This window comes from Parasteatoda tepidariorum, chromosome 5, assembly GCF_982258835.1.
Source record: "Parasteatoda tepidariorum strain Cologne lab strain chromosome 5, Ptep-v5.0, whole genome shotgun sequence".
Lineage (NCBI taxonomy): Eukaryota > Metazoa > Arthropoda > Arachnida > Araneae > Theridiidae > Parasteatoda > Parasteatoda tepidariorum.
In genome coordinates, this window is record NC_141759.1 from 86,638,793 (window position 1) to 86,660,048 (window position 21,256).

The 21,256-nt window shown below is 26.7% G+C and overlaps 1 protein-coding gene across 6 annotated transcripts in view; it reads left to right on the plus strand.

Annotated features, from left to right (window-relative positions):
- The window catches only part of LOC107446399 (cell surface glycoprotein MUC18), a 337,992-nt gene that overhangs the window by 242,523 nt on the left and 74,213 nt on the right, over positions 1-21,256 (plus strand). For 3 of the 6 annotated variants that reach the window (XM_043041643.3, XM_043041640.3, XM_043041641.3), the window contains exons 7-8: positions 872-1,159; positions 17,306-17,605. In XM_043041643.3, the coding sequence (XP_042897577.2) occupies positions 872-1,159; positions 17,306-17,605 (588 nt within the window). The remainder of the gene's footprint in view (positions 1-871; positions 1,160-17,305; positions 17,606-21,256) is intronic. The other 3 variants (XM_071184932.2, XM_043041644.3, XM_071184931.2) reach the window with 1 other exon arrangement.

Genomic DNA, 21,256 nt, shown 5'->3' on the forward strand with positions numbered 1-21,256 from the left:
TTATTTTATATGTTTGGTGATGAATTTTACGGATGATTTTAGTAATTAAAATGACTTATTTTTTAGATAAACATTTCATATAGTCACACTGAAAAGTCTTACAAATAAAGCATCCTTAAGAGAAAAAAAATTCAACAAATTTGCGATAAATATTTTCCTCTTTAGCAGTGTTCGTGTGATCAAAGGTTTTTTTTTAAAACTTTAATTGAAATCTGGTTCTCATAGCAGGAAAACAAACATGTTCTACCTCGAACTGAAACAGTCTTTTCTCTTTGCAGTGTTACGAAGTTTTTAAAAAGTCTAAGAAATTACAAAAGCATCAGTCTAGTTCATTTCGTGAAAAAAGTGAACTAAAATATTTGCTTTTATTGAAAAAATTAAATTCGTTTTCATTAAAAATTAAAAAAAAAGAATTAGTCAGATTCAATGTAAACATTCAATGTAACTATAAGAAATGGTAATTATAAGAATTATAATTGTAATTAGAAGAAATAGTGGTAGCTCTTCCCACTGTCGGGCCACAGGTTCGATCCTCGGGCCGGGCAAATTTGACTCAGCCTTCCATCCCTTCAGTGGGTCGATAAAATTAGTACCAAGCATGCTTGGGAACTAAACACTGGGGGTTCCGCGTTGGGCTGACCACCCAACCGGAAGATCTGCTTTTTCAGCCAGAGCCAAAAACTGAGATGGGCACAGTAGGCATTGGCCCTCTATGGGCTGTCGCACCACTGAGTTTAGCTTAGTTTATAAGAAATAGTTAAATGTAGACAATCGATATAAAGATACACCTGATATATTTTTATAAAATACATATATTTAGTTCACTGTATTATGTGACAGTGCATTTTAATGATACATATTTTTATTCCAGTTGTTCCAGTTTGCAAGAACCCAGCAGTACAAATATTTGGTGTAGCCAAACAAGAAACCCTAAATATCACTTGTGAACTTGATGGCGATCCAAAAGAAATAGAATTCCACTGGGCACTTAACAATACGGTGGAAAGCATGGAAGTCAAAAAATTCATATCAGACGGCCTGACCAGCACAGTGTACTACACACCTCGAAATATGTTAGGTTACGGAGCACTATTATGCTGGGGTATAAATAACATAGGACGACAGAGAGACCCGTGTGTTTATCGTGTTGTACCTGTTGGTAAGTACTACAGAATTACAAGTTTATTTTCATTTTAGGTGTTTACAAAAGCTTGTACATTATTAATTATAGGAGATCTATTAAAATATATTATATTGTTTAGCTCAGTGATAATTATTGTGCACTTTAAAAACTAATTTTATGAAGAATATTATCGTTTTTGAACCAAATGAATGCAACTTTAGCACCAAAATGAAGACTTTCCGACTAAGGGATACCAATGGAAGTGCCAAAGATGTAAGTACAATTTTTACTTAGAATGTTTTCAATGTCTTATATGTTCAATATTAAATTTTGTATAATATGATATTTAAATTGTAATTTATTCTTTAGCCCAAACACTACTGTGTAAATTTTTGTGCAAAATATGCTATCAAACAATCTTTCGGGGTGATTTAGTTTGCCAAGAGTGATTGCACTTAGTCTCTTTCGCAGACCGTGTCAGCAGCTAGAGTTATATTGTTTCACATGGTACTGTGGTTTTCGCATTAGGTTTAAAGACCTTTTAAATATAAGTTAAATGCTTTAATGTGAAAATTAAGCTTAAATTTTAACTAAATGTTAAATGTATATCCTAATTATCTTCATTGAAATATGTATACTTTTCTTATAATTTTTTTTAATTTTATATTTTTTTTTCTTACATACAATTTCTTCTTCATCAGTTTTATTTTACTTTTAATTTACCAATTTCGGTAAGTTTTTAACAACATTATGCTGATATACAATTAAATCAATTTTATTTTTAATTTGATTTAAATAAATCAAAAAATTGCATAGATATAGTTGCATAATAATTCTGCTACATACTAATTCTGCATACTAGTTACGCTACGTACTAATTCTGCTACATACCAATTATTTTCTTAACGACATGCATTGAAACAGCAATATCTGAACTTATCTCAGGACAAAAATTGAGCATATATACATTTTGTTCTTCAACAATTTGATTTTATTTTTATTTACTGATTTCGTTATGTTTTAACATCATCATATTGATATACATTAGAAACAATTTTATTATTAATTTGATAATACATGAAAAAACTGCATGGATTCTACAACATACTAATTCTCCTAGCAAATTCTGCATACTAGTTCAGCTACATACTAATTCTCTGTTACACTGTAAGAATTTGTTTTGTAATGAAAAACATTAAAACAGCAAAGTCTGAACATGTCATAAGTACGAAAATAGCTTGAAATCACTTAATTCTTAAGAGATTTAAAAACAGTTCATATAAAAATGGCATTTTTTTAGTGTTGTTATTTGCAAAAAGCATTCAAAATTTATTTTCAACGTAATTGTATATAGACAATATCTAGAAACAAATATTTTGGGACGATGCAAAACTATTTAATAAAAATGTATTTATATTTAATTAAAAAGTGTCTAGTTTTAACTTGAATTGTTTTAAATATGCTGTTTTAAATATGCTTCTATTATTAAATCTGCCTCTATTTTAATGAAGATTTTCATGTAAAAATCAAAGTCTTCTTAATTTTCATAATTTAATTTAATAAGTCATAACGTTATCAATTGCTTAAAACTCTGAAAGTTATTGAATCTGAAAAATGATTATTTTGTGAAATCCAGCTAATAGAAATAATTGCAAAAATTTGCATTGGTTTTAAAACTTTTTACATTCCTGTGGATTCAGTAAGCTTTTGAACTAGCTTTTGAATTTTACAAAGTATAAAATTTCATAACTTAATCAGATTTACACCGAAATTTAGTTTAATATACCATATTGATTTTTTCATATTTGATATTGAAAATTAAAAATATAATTTATCAAACAATTTCATAAGCATGTAATTCAGATATTTTTGCAATATTTTTTAATAAAAAAAGCCAGACGAAATATAGATCTATTATCATGATATTTATAAGTTTCCATATTTTCTTAATACTTAAAAAAGTTTTAAAAACATTTTTGTAAATAACTATATATTTGTTTTAATTATATTGCATATATTAAATAAGTATGGGAAGTTATATATATATAAGTTTCCCTATTTCTTAAAGATATATAATTTTTTAATATATATTTCAATCAAATGGATTTAAACAATAGCATATGTGAAATGACATTTTTTATATGAATACTATCTGAAAATCTAAATTGCTTCTTAATTTTAAAAAAAAAACTTAAAAATTTAATTTTATCACAAAAACGACTACATTAATTAAATTTTTGAAACAAAAAGCATTATGTATAATATATTTCAAGAGAAAAATTAAATCTATGCTCACGATTCAATTTAATGTCGATATATTCAGAGCGTAAATATAAAATAATGTGTAAAACCATCGTAAGGATATTAAATTTAATTTCTAAATTTTTCCAAAAAACTTAATTCCATAATAGTATTCGTATCATTTCTAGCATAAATAATAAATTAATAATTTAATTCTTCTAAGTATGCAAATGGGAATTTGGTAATGCAAACTTTTAATTATTTTTTCAATTCCTAATGTAAAATTTTAAGCAGTGAGAGTTGTATATTCACATATGAAAACTTAATGAATCAGGGCTTAAAGTGTTGACTATTTTTAAATAAAAACCCCCATGTAAATGCATCACAGTTTCTGTTACACACCGTAAAAAATTCCGAATCAAATTATGTCTAAAAGTATCGGCATTCAAGGTGTCGATACTTTTTACCGTAAAATCCAATTTCAATGTAATATTGTGCCACTTTCTACTATTTTACCGACCTGTTACGGAACAAAAAATCTGATATACCGTATTATTTACAGTACTAGATGCAGTAAAATGTCGGTATCAATCTATTAAAATAAATATTACTGCAAAAATTTAATTAAATAAATATTACTGTGAAATTTAATTAAATAAATGTTACTGTAAAATTGATTTTACCGTAACGTACATTTTACGTATGTTTCATCCAAAAAGTCTGTACATTATACCGTAATTTGATCCGGAATTTTTTGCAGAGTACTAAGCAAATGTTTATAATACACAAATATATAATTGTTATATATAGTTTTTTGTTTAATACAGTCCAAGAAAACGGTAAACACTACTAAAAGGCTCTTTTATAGAAATAAGCAGCTAAACTGTACATTAGTATATCCAACATCAAATTTAAACTAATGTGCAAAAAATGTTTAGGTTAAACCTAGTATTTAATGCAATTAGAAACGTAATTCTATATTAATATATCACACACAATTATTGTGCAAATAATGAAGTAAAAACCGCATTTTAAATTTTAAATTCATAGACAGTATTTTAATTTGATTTGTCGCATGAAGTATAAATTCCTTTTAAAGTTATAAATTTATCGTAATTGCGTCGCAAATTTTTGCACATCAAGTAAATTTTCATATTAAACAAAACGAGTTTTGCATTTTGTCAAGAATGCACTAAACGGCATCGCATCAAAAGAGGGTGCGTTTTACTTAAATCTCCGCTAGCTATTCAACTTCATAATAATATATCCTGCATTTAAATAAGGTAAATAATAGGGTTTTCAAAAATTTTCATTTCAGAGTGTGTCTAAAACTCTTGAGATCTCAAAAAGTAATTTTAGGCCCTTCACCTTGATGCGAATGTCAAGAGTAAAGTTTCTGAATCCATTTTCATTTCAGACGGATTGAGTTTCAAAACTATTTCGTTTCAAAACACATATGACAATTCCAGAGGGGTGATAGAATTTCGCCCGCTTCTAAAAATGTGGAGATTTTCTAAATTGAATACAAAATTGAAAGGATTATGAATGAAGCCTAACTAGATAGAGCATTTCAAAAACTTTTTTTATTATATTCCATAATTTAATATAGCGAGTTAAACAGTGTGGTAAAGAAAATGAATACTTTGAATTGGATATCTAAGTCCAAACTTCCTGATGGTTATCTCTCTTGCTTTAAAATAAAATTGATATATTTCTTTCTTGATTCTCTAAATAAGAAAGATATATTGAGTGATAAATTTATAGTTAACTGAAGCGGAGATAACTAGATAGTGCATTTCAAAAACTTTTTTTATTATATTCTATAATTTAATATAGCGAGTTAAACAGTGTGGTAAAGAAAATGAATACTTTGAATTGGATATCTAAGTCCAAACTTCCTGATGGTTATCTCTCTTGTCTTAAAATAAAATTGATATATTTCTTTCTTGATTCTCTAAATAAGAAAGATATATTGAGTGATAAATTTATAGTTAACTGAAGCGGAGATAACTAGATAGTGCATTTCAAAAACTTTTTTTATTATATTCTATAGTTTAATATAGCGAGTTAAACAGTGTGGTAAAGAAAATGAACACTTTGAATTGGATATCTAAGTCCGAACTTCCTGATGGTTATCTCTCTCGTTTTAAAATAAAATTCATATATTTCTTTCTTGATTCTCTAAATAAAAAAGATATATTGAGTGATAAATTTATAGTTAACTGATGCGGAGATTTATGGTTATTCCTTACTAACTCAATAGAGATTGAAATACTAGTATTTTTATACTTTATTATGAAACAACATTTATTATATTTCAAAATTTTACATCGTGATTTAAACAATATGATATAAAAAAATTATTATTTGAATTAAATATCTAAATCCAAACTTCCTGATCGTTATCTTTCTTTTTTTTAAAAATAAAAATGATAGATTTATTTCCTGAGTATCTTAATTAATAAAAATGATATATTGAGTGAGTTCACCATAATTTTATATAGTGATTGAAATAATGTGATAAAATTGATTCTTTTAATTAAATATCTAAGTTTAAACTTCCTGATTGTAATCCTTTTTTTCTTTAAATAAAAATGATATTTTTCTGTCTAGAGTCTATAAAGATGTCCGACTAGTTTCGACAACTTTTTTTAAAAAATATTAATATAAAATGTTATAACAACTAGTTTAATTGCTTCATTATGCGTAACACTAGCAAAAATATTATTATTTTTCAAAAGGTAATTTTTTGGTAAAAAATAAGGCTTTTTTTGCACGTACGCTAAACACTGTGAAAAAATTTCGATCATCTAAAAATAAATTATTAGTGGCTTTTATTTAGAAGGCTATCAACTATGTTTTATTTGAAAATTAAGGGCTTATACTACTGAGTTAGGGATTAATGTAGTTAAAAAAGCAAATATTTAAATATTTCTGCACGTGTTTTTGCTAAAGAGAAACATGCTTAAAAAATGAAATTCTTCTTTTTTTATCTTAGTTTACAATTCAAAATGTGTGAGCTATAATCAAAAACACTCATGAAAATTTGCGGACAATTATTTTAAAAACAACATGAGATATCGAGTTTACGGTGGTGAAAAATTTGAAAAAAATCTGATTTTGAGATAAGCGCATGTAAAGACTTAAAATCATTAGTCTATTCACTGAAAACTGCAATAACTTCTCATAACTACTATAACTGCTATTTGGAATATAAATAAAAATAAAGGTAAAATATTTTTAGAAAGCTAATACAAGGATTCTAAATTTATAATAAACTCGTTTTCGAAAATTTCACCCAAAATCATGTCTTTGTCATGTCAAATATACTATTGAGTGATAGTTTTAAAGCTAACTGATGCGGAAAGTTATAGTTATGGTAAATTAACACAATATAGTTTCAAAGACTAGCAATATTTTACTTATTACTAATAGACATGTATCATATTCCATAATTTCATATACTGAGTTAAACAATCTGGTAAAAATACAACTCTTTGAATTGAATATCTAAGTCCAGACTTCCTAAATGTAATCTAACTTTTTTTTTAAACAAAATGATATATTTCTGTCTATAGTCTCTAATAAAGGAGTGATATATTGAGCGACTAAAGTAAACTAATTCTAAAATTCATGGTTATGCTAAACTAATCCAATAATGTTTGAAAGATTCTTATACATATTACGAAGAGAAATTTCAAATTTGAAAGGAATAAGAAAAAAGCCAAAGTAAATTTCCCATTTAAAACACGACTAACTTTTTATTAAGCGCCATAATTTAATATAGAGTGTATAATAAGATTAAATAAGGGTGTAAATGGCCTGAATCGAATATCTAAATTCAAACTTCCTGCTTGTTATAATTTTTTTTCTTCTTTAAATTAGAATAATACATTTAGTGATAGATTTCCAGTAAACATATGCGTAAAGCGATAGGTATAGGAGTAAACCACTAAATTGTAGCAAAATTTTGATCAAATTACGGTAAAATTTACCAATACTTTTTACCGTGTTTGCCTCTGCTTTTTATAGCGAAATCGAATTTCACCGCGAAATTACACGGGAAAAAAATTTGATGTAGCTTAATTTTTAATTCTACAGTAATATTGATTGTAAGATCACTGCTTCACAGTAGCTAAGTAATCATAACTGTAAGACATACGGAACAGAATTTTATGGTAAAAATGGATTTTACAGTATAATTAATTTTTCGAATGATGCACCCATTGTTCTGGTAATGTTTACTGCAATTTGACTTGAGATTTTTAGACCGTAGTAGCCATATTCCAACAAGACTGACTTTTTATTATAAACCATAATTCAATATAGTGCTATGATATGAAAAAACAGTTATACTTAGAATTGAATATCTAAGTTCAAACTCCTTGGTTGTCACCTCTAAATAAGCATGAACTATTTATTTCTTGAATTTCTAAATATCGATTATATATATAGCAATTTAGTAATCGATGTGTATAAATATATATATATATATATATATATATATATATATATATATATATATATATATATATATATATATATATATATATATATATATATATATATATATATATATATATATATATGAATGAATGAAGAACTGAAAGGATAATAAAATGATTTTAAATATATAAATATCCTAAATATTCAAAGCAAAGGTTTTTCTAAACTGTACCGTAGCGGCAAACCAAGAAACAAAAACAATACTAAAAATATTAAATTAATAAAAAAAGCAGTAGTTTATAATTTTTTTAAAAATTAATTTCCAATTCTTACTCTTATGTTTACGCAATACGACTTTTAAAGCTAATTAAAAATTTAAAAGTGACATGAGTATTGTTTTTGCATTTAAAAAGAACATTTTTAAACAAATGAGACATGTTGCAATGCCAAACTGCCTAAACTGTATCATTTAAACCAAGTCAATATTGAAAATATTAAAAAAAAGCATAGTAACACTTATATTCTTCTAATATTATATCTATTCCTTTTTTTTAATGCTGGAATAATACAACAAAAAAATCTCTATTGTGAATAACAAATATTTAAAATTATTTTAAGAAGGAAATTTCTTATATTTGTGTATGCATACAACATCATGCGATACTAAAAAATCACAGTTTATGAATGTTATACAGATTTTTTTTTATTAATTTATCAAATGATAAAATTAAAAAATCTACTTTTAAATGCAAACGACAGGTGTATAGAACTTTTTTCATAAAAATATTTTTTCTAATTATTATGTAAAATTGGAGAAAAATCGATTTTTCTTTTAAAAAAAAGACATACTTGTTTGAAGTTTTACGTCTAGACACCTCATTTAAATATTTATTTTGAACTAAAGATGTTTTTATATTTAATAAACTTTATCATTAAATTAATTCTATTATCATTTTGAAGATTATACGTACAAATATTTTTCTAGCTTTTCTTCTTTAGTTATCTACATTTACATGAATAAATCTGAACGTTTCTCTTGGAATTAAAAATCGCGATAGCCACTGCATACCATTTCAGCAATTTTAGATGTTTAATGCAAGTATACGAAGAAAATAAACAGAAAGAAAGATAAAAGATAAAATTAAAATTTCATTTTACTTTATTAAAAAAATTCAATGGCTTCAAAATATGCAAATGGAAATAAAAGTCGAATTGTTTCAAGCGCTCAAAAGTAGGCCCTCATTCTCTAGACTTGATAGACATGAATGAGAAAAAATAATGCTGATTTTAAATATTAAGCTAATATATATGTTAAAATATAAATAACAAATCATCTGTCAAGTCTTACGAATTTGAACTAACTAAGTTTGAGAGCTTGAAAAATATCGACTTTTATTTCTATCTGCGTAATTTTAAACGAAATGAATTTTTTAATCAAGTAATATTTTCTGTTTCATTTTCTAGATTATTATTTTAGCATTCCCTTTCTTCAAGATATTAGCAGCTAAACCTGAAGTAAAAAATGGGTTACCATAAATTTGTAAAATTTTACCATAATTATTAACATTCAATTAATTAAACAAGAAAATTACAATTGCTTAGATAATAATTGCTGCTAAAGTTGCATTTCCAAACAAAATTAATTTAGATATTTTATTTTGAAACATTCGTATCTAGAGTAACAAATAATTATATTAATAAATATTTAAAAAAAGTTTACATATTACATGTAACCAAAATTAAAAAATTAAGTATAAAAATTAAAAAATTCAGCCTTAATTCGAAAAATCCCATCCTGCCTAAAATTTAACTGATTCTAACCAATCATTCAAAATCTATTAAATTTCGTTTTTTTTGTGGTTGGCATTATTTACAAAGTAACAATCTAAAAGACAAACTGCAAAATCTTGATTTACTGAAAATAATGAAAAGCAAAACATACTGATTCATCATTACAAATCTGTTTTATTTATTTACGCAACAGTATGTTCCGCTTATTAAAGCATTATGATGGGATTTATAGAAGAAAAAATAATTAAACTTCATAACAACAAAAGAATGACGACTGACATCAATGTATATATTTATTTAATTTGACAAAAAACTATGATTGTTGATTAAATTCTAAAATTTAATTTTATCCACTAAAATAAAAAGAGTAAATGTCTAGATAATTCACAGGAATTTGCTTTGTGTTATTTTTCATTTAAAGAAAATAGCGACATTGAGCGAATATTATCTTATCATGCATTAATATTATATGGAATTTTTTTTTTCAAGTAGTATATTTAATAATTCATGGTATTGGAAGAATACTTACATCAAAATAATTATATCAAATAAGAAGCTAGAATTCATATAGAGTGTTTAAAACAATCGTAGAAAAAAATAATAAGCAAATAATTCTTTTACAACTGGACGATTAGTCCGAATCATTATGCTTATTAAGAATGATAAATGGGCTTTCTTTTAATCGAAGAAAATATTCTATGCATTATTAAAATACATCTCACACCTTATCATTGTCCTTCTAGATAACTTTGGCTTGTAATATCAAATATTAAAATAATTGGGCAGATCTTTGCTACTGTACTCAAACGATCTGTTTTTTGGCAAAATGAAATATTTAATTTATTATTTATTATAAGAATTATTTATTAATATTTTTTTATTAATTTATTATCTGTTGTATATTATTATTTTGTTATTTATTAATTTATTTATTTTGACAAAATCTACGAACATTGCTTAACGTTGAAATAAAAAAGTGTTAAAATAAGAAAGATAATATTTATCGATGATACATAGTAAATTCATACTTTGATGAAATTTTTTGTTTCAAAGAAATAGTGACACAGTTATATATGTAGCGATCTTATGCATTAATTTTCTACGCAAGTTTTCTTCGTAAGTATATTTAGTAATTCATCATGTTGTAAAAATATTTATCCCAAACTTATCACATCAAATACGAAGCTAGAATTTATACAGGGTGTTCAAAACAACTGTTAGAAAAATTTATAAGCAAATGATTCAGCTCATCTTTTGTGACTAGACGATGAATCCTAATCATTATGTTTAGTAAGAATGATAAATGGGTTTTCTTATAATCGAAGAAAATATTTTATGCATTACTAAAATACATCTCACACCTTATCATTGTCCTTCTAGATAACTTAGGTTTGGAATATCAAATATTAAATGAATGGGCGGATCTTTGCTACTGGATTCAAACGAACTGGGTTTTTTTTGACAAAATGAAGTATTTAATTTATTATTTATTATTAGTATTATTTATTATCATTTTTCATCAATTTATTATTTATTTTATATGACTATTATTTTATTTATTAATTTATTTATTTTGACAAAATCAACGAACGTTGCTTAACGTTGAAATAAAAAAATGTTCAAATAAGAAATATAATATTTATCGATGATTCATAGTAAATTCATACTTTGATGACATTTTTTGTTTCAAAGAAATAGTGACACAGTTATATATGTAGCGATCTTATGCATTAATTTTATACGCAAGTTTTCTTCGTAAGTATATTTAGTAATTCATCATGTTGTAAGAATATTTATCCCAAACTTATCACATCAAATACGAAGCTAGAATTTATACAGTGTGTTCAAATAACTGTTAGAAAAATTTATAAACAAATGATTCAGCTCATTTTTTGCGACTAGACGATGAATCCTAATCATTATGTTTAGTAAGAATGATAAATGGGTTTTCTTTTAATCTCCCAAGAAAATACTCGATGCATTATTAAAATACATCTCACACCTTATCATTGTTCTTCTAGATAACTTTGGCGTGGAATAACAAACATTTAATGAATAGAGCGGATCTTTGGCGCTACTGTATTCGAACGATCTTTTATTTGGCTAAATGAAACATTTATGATGACCGCCTTCCGGAAGAAGAGTTTTGGAATAATTTATGAGAAAGAATCCAAAAAATGCCTTCGTTTACTTGAATAGTTGATTTGGAAGGTTTGAGTGTCATAAATGAAGAAGAATATTTTTGCCGCAGTTTATCAAAGCGAAAACGTTCCTCGGTTTATTTTGAATTATGTTTGTTGCTTAAACGTTATTTCAATACTCTAAATTTTAGGTAAAAAATAAATGACGTTGAAAATACATGTTTTAGAAAAAATTAATTTAAAAAGAATAAATTGGTATATGTTCGTATAAAGAAAGAAAATGGCTCATTTAAGCTCATTGATTAAATTATACGCCTTTTAATTGCACTATGTGCTGTTCTAATATGCATTTAATATATCTAGGTGTTATTTCGACGTATGTAAATAATGAGCATCTAATATTCTATTTTTTTAAAAAATCGTATTGATAAACCATATTTTTTTACTGTAAAAGTACATATGTAACTCCTTAAGGAAAACGTATTTTTCCCTTTTTTGGTTACTGTGCGTTGCATGACAACACCTGCGACTCTGGTCCATCAGTTGCGCCAACAGTAAGCAAAAGGCTGAAACAATGGGAAGTTGACATATTATGTTCTTGTACATTATAAATATTTTTTTTTCATAATTAAAAACCTATTAAGATAATTTTAAACTGCAATGTATAAATTACACGTTCTATCATTATCTTTGTACGCTTCAAAATACCTTTCATAAATGTTGATACAATAAAAAAGTTTAAATTTGACTTAGTTCTTATTCCCCTAATAAACTAGTAAAAACTTGAAAAATTTGAAGTACAATTTTTTTTCAACTAATTAAAGGAAACTGAAAAACTTAAAAAGAATCCTTCATTTTTCAAAAAATATTTTTTTTTTCTAAAAAGAAAACAAAATTTATGTTTGCCATTCCGAGCAGCCATTTTTGTTTAGATGAATTATAAATAATGTGCTATGAACTTTGTGTTAACTGGCAAAAATAGTTAGATTTGATTCCATATGCAATATTTTTATCAGTTTTTTAGTTATATTGCTATTCATATCTTGATTTTCCATTAGTTTTCTTAAACATCTGATTGCAGCTCCTTATAATGATATGAAATATTGCTAAGTGTTGTTTTGTTGAAATTTTCCCATAACTTTCAGTTGTGGTGGTTAAAGTTTATTGAAATGCATTCGCTTTTGAAGAAGATACTTAAATATACTCATTTCTGTTTTCTTGAGAGCAGAAGCAAAGCAAATCAGAAGGAAACCGATGTTGTGTCAATTTATACTCCTATTGTGCAACTTTATTACATACTTGAGACATGATGGCAAATTCTTGCATTTTTCATTTTCACAAATTTATTTTTTATAATTTTGTCGATTTTACCCATCTAATTTACTTTAATTAATAATAAGGTAGTCAATTATTTCGACACGATGCTCAATATTTTATAATTTCTTTTTGAGAACTTTCTTAAATATATTAAAGGCAAAAAATTTCAAAATTTCCAATTTTAAGTTCCAAGTTCCCTGTATTTTCAGAAATAAATTTTTTAAAACTTGCTAGCTTGAATAAAATCTGTTAAATAACCTAAGCTGGGAAGTTTCATAGGTAAATTTCATAGATAAAAAAATTGAAACAAGAGAAATGCAAAAATGTAAAACAATTATGGTTACGAAAACTAATGAAAATTAATAAGTATTTAAAACTTATAATAATAGTCAAAATCTTAGTTTTAGCTGCCGTGATTAATTACAAATTCTACTATAGTTATAATTGTAATTTTTAAAAATATTTTTAAAGAATTACAACTTGTGAAAACATTTGCATTCTTTAAAATGTGAAACTTTTAACTGATTCATTATAAAATAAAGAAATATATTAAATGTTGTTGAAAAGTTTTAAAAGAATCTAGCGAATTTAAACACACCTTAGAATTTATTTTAAATCTAAGAATTTTTTTTTCAATAATGTATATTTTGCCCTTGACGAAAGTAATCAGGCATTCTACAACTGATCGCCAAATTAAGAAATCATTGTTGTACACATGATCTAGGTATTCTATTCTATAGAATCACTAAATACAAAACAAAGTAAGTAACGATTACAATTCCACACCCTGCCTGTACTATATAGAATGACTAATAAAAATTATGCACCAGTCTGTAATTAGGCAACTATCATAACTAGGCAACTATCATAACTAGAATATATTCATTTTCATTATTCATACTTCACTCAAAAAGCATTTTTCATTCCATACATTGCTTCGGCACTCCATATAAAAGTTAGAGTATACATTAATTCTAATATTTCAGAGTTTTATTCTATAGAACTATTCTAAAAAATGCACCAGGAATTCTAAAGAATAATTTTATAGAATACTGGCATTTGACGTTGACATATACATTCTAAATTTCGCTTCATGAATAAAATATTTTTTTTCTAAGAATCTGATATGCTTGTTCGATATTTCATTTGTATTTTTTCGCCTTCCAATATTATTTATTGCTTTTACTGTATAAACTCTTAAATAGAAAAATAATTTTCGCATCGATATTTGAAAAGGGGATACAAATGAAAAGTAATGTTAGATTTTGTGGTACATTTAAATAGTTTTTAACAGGAACTTTTGTGAACTTTTTTCTCTTATAATATTATTTATTTAAATATTATTGTTTTCATTTATGTTATCATTTAGAATATAAACTTCTATAAATAAAATTCTTCAATTTCAAACGGTTCTTTCTAACAATTTTCAAGGTGATATAAATATAAATGATACGGAATTTATCGCTAATTTTATCGCTATATTTTATCGCTATTTCACTAAAAACGTAAAGGATTGTATTTAAATCTTCAAGATAAAAAATCTAAAATGGACTTTCATAATTCTTTTTCTAACACTTTCTCGGTTAAAGACATTTTCATTATATCCGAATGTTTTGTTTCTATCTTTTTGCATTGTATTTAGTACTCTTTCTTAACGTAAAAAGTAAAAAAAAGAATTAAACACCTGCAAACCGTTAAAAATGAAATCCAGTCATTTTTTAAAAGAATTTCTAATTAAAAATATTTTCCCGAATGAAAATCTAGAAGGAAAAAAATTAATGATATCGAAACACGGAAGCAACACATTCATAATAATAAATCTGTTACAAAAGATTAAAACAAATTTGTTGTTTAAGTGAAATTTCCTAATATAAGAAATTTTTAATATTAAAGAAAAAGAAAAACAAAGCAATTGATTTTTCCTTCTTTTTTAGTTTCGTTATTTTTCATTTTACTGTAAAAACTGCAAGCATTGAAGCAAGAAGGTGCCGTTTATTTTATTTTATAATTAGTTTTCTTTCTAAAATTAATGATGAAGTCAGTTTTATAAATGAAAATGAAAGTTTATAAAAGAATCCAGGCCGTGAAATGCATTAGCACTTAATGATTCTTTTGAAGTTTCCTGTTAACGTAATGCTCATAAATCGTGAAGGCTTCTTTTAAATATAATTTTTTTCTAAGATTACACTTTCTAAAATAATTAAATTATCTAGAAATGTAAGTCCATTTTTCAAATCTAAATGAAAAAAATGTAAGGACTTCTCAAAGATATTAAACATCATTAAATATATATATATATATATATATATATATATATATATATATATATATATATATATATATATATATATATATATATATATATATATTGTTATGATTTCGATTTAGCACGATTTTCTTCTTTGCTTACAGGATATTGCTGAAAATTCAACATTTTGAAACATAAATTTGCATATTAAATAAAAATGTAGCATATATATTTTCAATATTTATTCCATTTCCAGCAGTATAATTGTATATTTCTACTTTCAGAAATTTAATTTTGAGTCAAAAGTATCAGTTAGTCTGTTTTAGAACCTGTATATAACATATGTATCAAACAGCATATGTTAAATCTTTTTAAAGTATGAGTTATGAAGTTTATGCCTTTGTATACAGATAAGGATTACTTATATTATTGAAGTACAATTAGGTAAAATAAAAAGCCAAAATTATGCATTCAAAATTCTAAAACTAGGGCCTATAGGAATTTGTTTAAAGTGGTCAAAAATAGCACCACAAGAAAATTCCATGATATCATTTGACAGTGGGAGAAAGGATGTGAAAGAGAGGTGAAACTTATATCTTTAGTCCAATTAGGCAACCGAGGCAGATGAATACTTACGAGTTAAAAACAGTATAATCTATACGTATAAACCCTTGCAACTTCTGAATAGTTTGACATATTTATTCATATTTGATCTCATTAGCTTTAATCTTCATTCATTCACTTATTTTATTTGTTATAATTATGTGTCTAGATAACAATGTCAGGGGCGTAAAAAAGTGCAAATGCATAATTGTACTTTTTTAACCGTAAAAGATTTATAATATTTTAAATGTTTAGTCCTATTGTCGCATCCTCATGTCGCGGTAGTTCTATGTAAAATATTGCATCGTAAATGAGTACATCGGGGGAAAATGCTACATTAAAAAATATGACTCAGTGTAAAATACAATATTAAAAGATATACATTAGTGTAAAATACTACATCGCTGCAAAAAGGTAACAATATAAAAAGTACAATAATACAAAAAAGTCAATACATCGGTAATAATAAAAACTACCATATATTTGTACTTTTCTATGCACCTATCATTGCTATCTGGATGCAATTATGACAAATGAAATGAGTGAATGAACTAAGACTAAAGTAAATGAGATCAAACATTAGCCAATATGAGTTATTATTTAAAAGTTACAAGGATTTTCGCATATGGAATGTACTACTTCTGACTTGTACATCTTTATATATCTATCATTGCTATCTAAGTTCAATATATACAATTAGTATTTTTGCTATGTAAAAATTATGTATCTATGTATACAGTTAGTATTGTTTTTATGTCTCATGTCAGCTTGTAAGGCAATGTCTCCGTTGTAGCGTTTATGTTGACTCGATTGAAATGAAACACGAAGCGATAAGAAAAATACTTTAAAATATGTGAGTAACACTGGAAGTATAATTACATCGGAAACAATACTTCATACCTGAAAATATTTAAATTTCTTCCCTCTTTTAACCATTTTTTCTAACCCACCATTTCTTATCAAATGATTTTGTTGGGTTTTCATGTGAGCCTACTTGATACCTCTCTAATAAAATTTTAATCCGTCCCGGTGTTTTTATTTTGAATGTCTACTTCAAACCATCTGTATTCGACAATACTTTGTGGAAATATAAAATCAAACCGCCATATCCATTAAATGTTATAGCAATGCAATAATATCCTTACTAAAATATTTTGATCTTGCTATGGATCGATAGTAATTCCTCAAAAAAAATCTCAAAAGTCTACTTTTTGGTGGTTTTCTTGGAACTATTAATATTACTACATAAATGCAATTTTATGAGATTAAAAGTTATCTTAGGTCGATCAAATTTTTACATTGATGCTTATGTATAAAAACCACAGAATTCAAAAATGTGTTCCGTGTATTAAGATTTTCGAAAGACGTAAACCAAACTGAGGAATATTATTCTAGGTCCTCCAGAGACTATGCGTAACTGCTTGGTGACAAACCACACAACAGACTCACTTCTGATACAATGCGAACCAGGTTACGATGGTGGTTTACCGCAGACTTTTCATCTTGAAGTATACAGCTCAACAAACGAGCATCTTCAGGGAAACATGACTTCAGAAGATAGTCCTAGTTTCTTGGTGCAAGATTTATTAACGGGAACTTCTTTCATTCTTGTTCTGTATGCGGCCAATGCAAAAGGAAGGAGCAATTCAGTGGCCTTATATGCTAGTACATTAAGACCAGCTGAAAGACATACAGGCAAGGGGCATTTTATTAAACCTAAAATTGAAATTTATTTCAAACAACCTATACTGGGTATTTCAAATGGATAGTGACAGATTTTAAATTAAAAAAAAAACTCATTAAACCAAAACTTAAGAAGAGTTAATCTGGTTGAGAACGAATAAAGTATCTTACGCTACGAGAGTTCGTATTTAATACATATTTGCTCAGAACTATCCGGCTCTAATGAGAACTCTCCCGCACACCAGACTCATATGCTGGTGATTACTGCGGTTATGAAGATAATTCACTTTTAAGAGAGGTGTGGTGTTAAACGATTTTAATTGATTTAGATTGAGAGAGTCCAGCTATTTTTTTTCAATTCTTCAACAATAGAAATAGTTTTTATCTTGTCTTCATAGCAGTAGACAAACTAAAACTTTTAGTTTCTCATTCTTTACCGGCCGGCCTGCGTAGAGGTCTAGGAACTGGCCTTGCATCAGAAAGGTTCTGGCTCCGCATATTAAGGAAACTTTTGGAGCGTTTTCCCCATGACTGATATAGGCAAAATATATTTCGTATCATACTTGCAAGAGAGAAGTTTTATTTTTAAAACCAAGTATGGCTTGCTTCCGCTTACTCGTAGGCAAGAAAAGATAATATGGAGTGTTTTGTGATAATAATTATATTCAACGAAAAATTTGCATTGGATGTTAAATTTTTTACAAAAGATACACTTCTCGGTAAGATAAAATCGTATTTCCAAACTTAAAAATGTATAAGGGAAGTTTTAATATTACTTTCTAAAAAAATATGCAGGTGGAGCCACCAGGGATCAGTGATTAAACCACTGAACTCTTATTGAAAAGAACTGGTGTTTGATCCTCAGTGGTGGCTTGAAGCTTACCCAGCTTCAGATCGAAAGGTACCAGCTTGCCTGGAAAGTAAAGGGGCTTTCGCTCAGTGCTGATCGTCTTTGCCGCAATCATGCCAAAGATCTTGAAATTGTGGAGCCTTAACCTCTATGATCCCCTTGGGCCACAGCAGGCTGTTGCGGGAATGCTCCATTTTTACGTTTATGAAGATTAAAACTACTCGCCAAAGAAGATTAAATTTATGGTATGGTATGATAGTATTTCAAAATTTATTAAAGATTAGGGAAATTGATACTGCAACATTTTGTTTGGAATAATTTGAAAAATCTTCAAAAATAGTGCTGAGGTTTCGCAGTTTCAACTATAGATTTGTGCTAGTACCAGATGATCTCAATTAAAATATCTGGAAAAAATCCTGGGATCGCAAGCTCAATCTTCTTCATACGACAGAACTTCATAATCTCAATTGACGAATTAGAAAAAAGTTATCCTGAAACATGTTTATACGACAATACTGGATATTCTCGATTGAAAAATTTGTAAGAGCAATCCTTGAACAGCAGACATGACCGTCTTTATTCAGAAATGCTCGATAAAATCAATTATAAAGTCTTCAAATGCTATGTTGAAGCATCTTAAGTTGAGAATTTTTGAAAAATTTAACAAAATATAATAAATATGTTTTTAGCAATTATCCTGAATGCTTGTTATGACTATAAAAAACATATTAAGTTGCTTCCCATGAAATAAATAACATGAGAGTTCAATCTCAATTTTTGATTAAGTCAAACTCTCTACACTGAAGATGTTCTTGGATTGTTTCTTCAGTACTTTGGTTTATTCTTACCTAACCTATTATTAAATAAATCATGCTCTATCACTTTCTTTCTTTTTGCTTCACTTGCTCTTGCTTTCATTGTTCTAATTGACACTCAATTTCGTTTTATGAGTTTATTGAAACAATGATAGAAGCTCTGATTGAAAACAATGTATTGTATATATGTGGAAATAAACGAGAAAAGAAAGTTACTTGACATTCTCTTAACCATTATGTTCCAAATAAGGAACTTTTAGCAAATACATATTTATCATTGGAAACCAAACATCACTTTTTTATTATCTTTGATTTAATCACGTATGAACGTTATTTTTTTCGGTAAATAGAATAAAGGACATAGCTTCTTTTATTTGTCAATAGCCATTGAAACACCCAGTATATCAAGTCTATCCGAAAGTAGTTAATTTCTTTCTCCTTTACTAGTTATAATTTGTATCTTCTCTTTACCACAATTGCAACAGCCATTTTTTTCTTCATAGTTTAAGTGTTTATTCTTTTTTCTATTATAGCAAATCTTTACAGTTACATTAAATAACATAGGGTATTCAGTAATCACTACTCTTCAGATATATGTCTTGGAATCCTTTTAAAAGAGAAAGTCAAAATTATTGGTTGTAAGTTAATGACGAAATTGTAAGAACATCTTCAACATATTTAATGCTCGTGAATGTGAATGCATTTTCGATTCAAATTGCGAATTTCCTGAATCGCGCTTTATTAACACTTACGTAAAAATTAAAAAGTCCGATAAAATAACTTTTGCTAAAATGGATTGGGGGCCCTAAAATTGTTGCCATATTTTGTCAGTTTTTTTTCTGTCCTGTACATAGTGCAATATATCCTAGCTTAAGAGCAATGCTCTCTTTCCCTTCAATAGCAAAAGTGCAAACCTTTACGTTTTGGCAGGATATATTGCTTATGTTAGTTGAAAGATATTGCTATTGTTTGATAGGAGATGTTGATATTGTTTTAAAGGATATATTTCTATTGTTTGGTAGAAGATACTGCTACTGTTTGTTTGGAGATCGGTAGGATATATTAATCATGACACCTTCTAAACAACATTGCCGGTAGCTTATATTCGCATATTTTAAAAATATTTTAAGCTACTGATACTATATAGAAAATTAAGATAAAGAGCTACAAAAATTCAGGAGATTGCTTTGGGGAAAAACAAAATCAGTCTGATTTTTTAACGCCGGTGACAATATTTATTTTCATTTAAGTACACATTGCAGTACTGCTGTTATACAAATACCAGGAATCGCAGCGAGATTACTATACTCTATCCTTCCCGATTCCTACAGTGCGCTATCATTCCGACCATACAAACACCCCGAGCTTTACATCATAGTTTTCATTTTACATTATTTATTAGGCATGGTCTTACTTCAAGGTTTCTTTAGGCTTTAAAATAATTCAAAAATTGAGCAATAAAAAATATTTTTAATGTTTTTATATATTGTTATGTGTATTGATTTTTTCTATCGAACTAATTTCAAAATTATTTCATTTCATTCTTCTTAAATATTTATGATACCATTTAAAATACTGCAGAAATATTTTTTTTATTATTTAAAGTTAGAATTATTCATTATTTTCTTTTGAAATGACAATGCTATTTAGTTTTCCTACATATATGGACAGAGATTATTCTGCACATGCTACTATGTTGTACTATGTCCTTTTTGAATTTCTAACTTAATATTCATTATATTTTTTTAATATTTACTCCCTTTTCATAGATACAAAAATCAATATTTTTGTTCAAAATTACAATGCCAAAATTTGCTTCTTGTAACTTCTCACTTATGCATGATTTATTGATAATTTAAGTTGATTTTTGTACATTACAGTCGTGATCATATATACTGTGTTACCTTGTGTTGCATGCATAACACAAGAAATCTTAAATGTTTTAACTTTGTGTTGCAATAAAGATACTTCACAAATGCTTACTAATTTGTATATTAT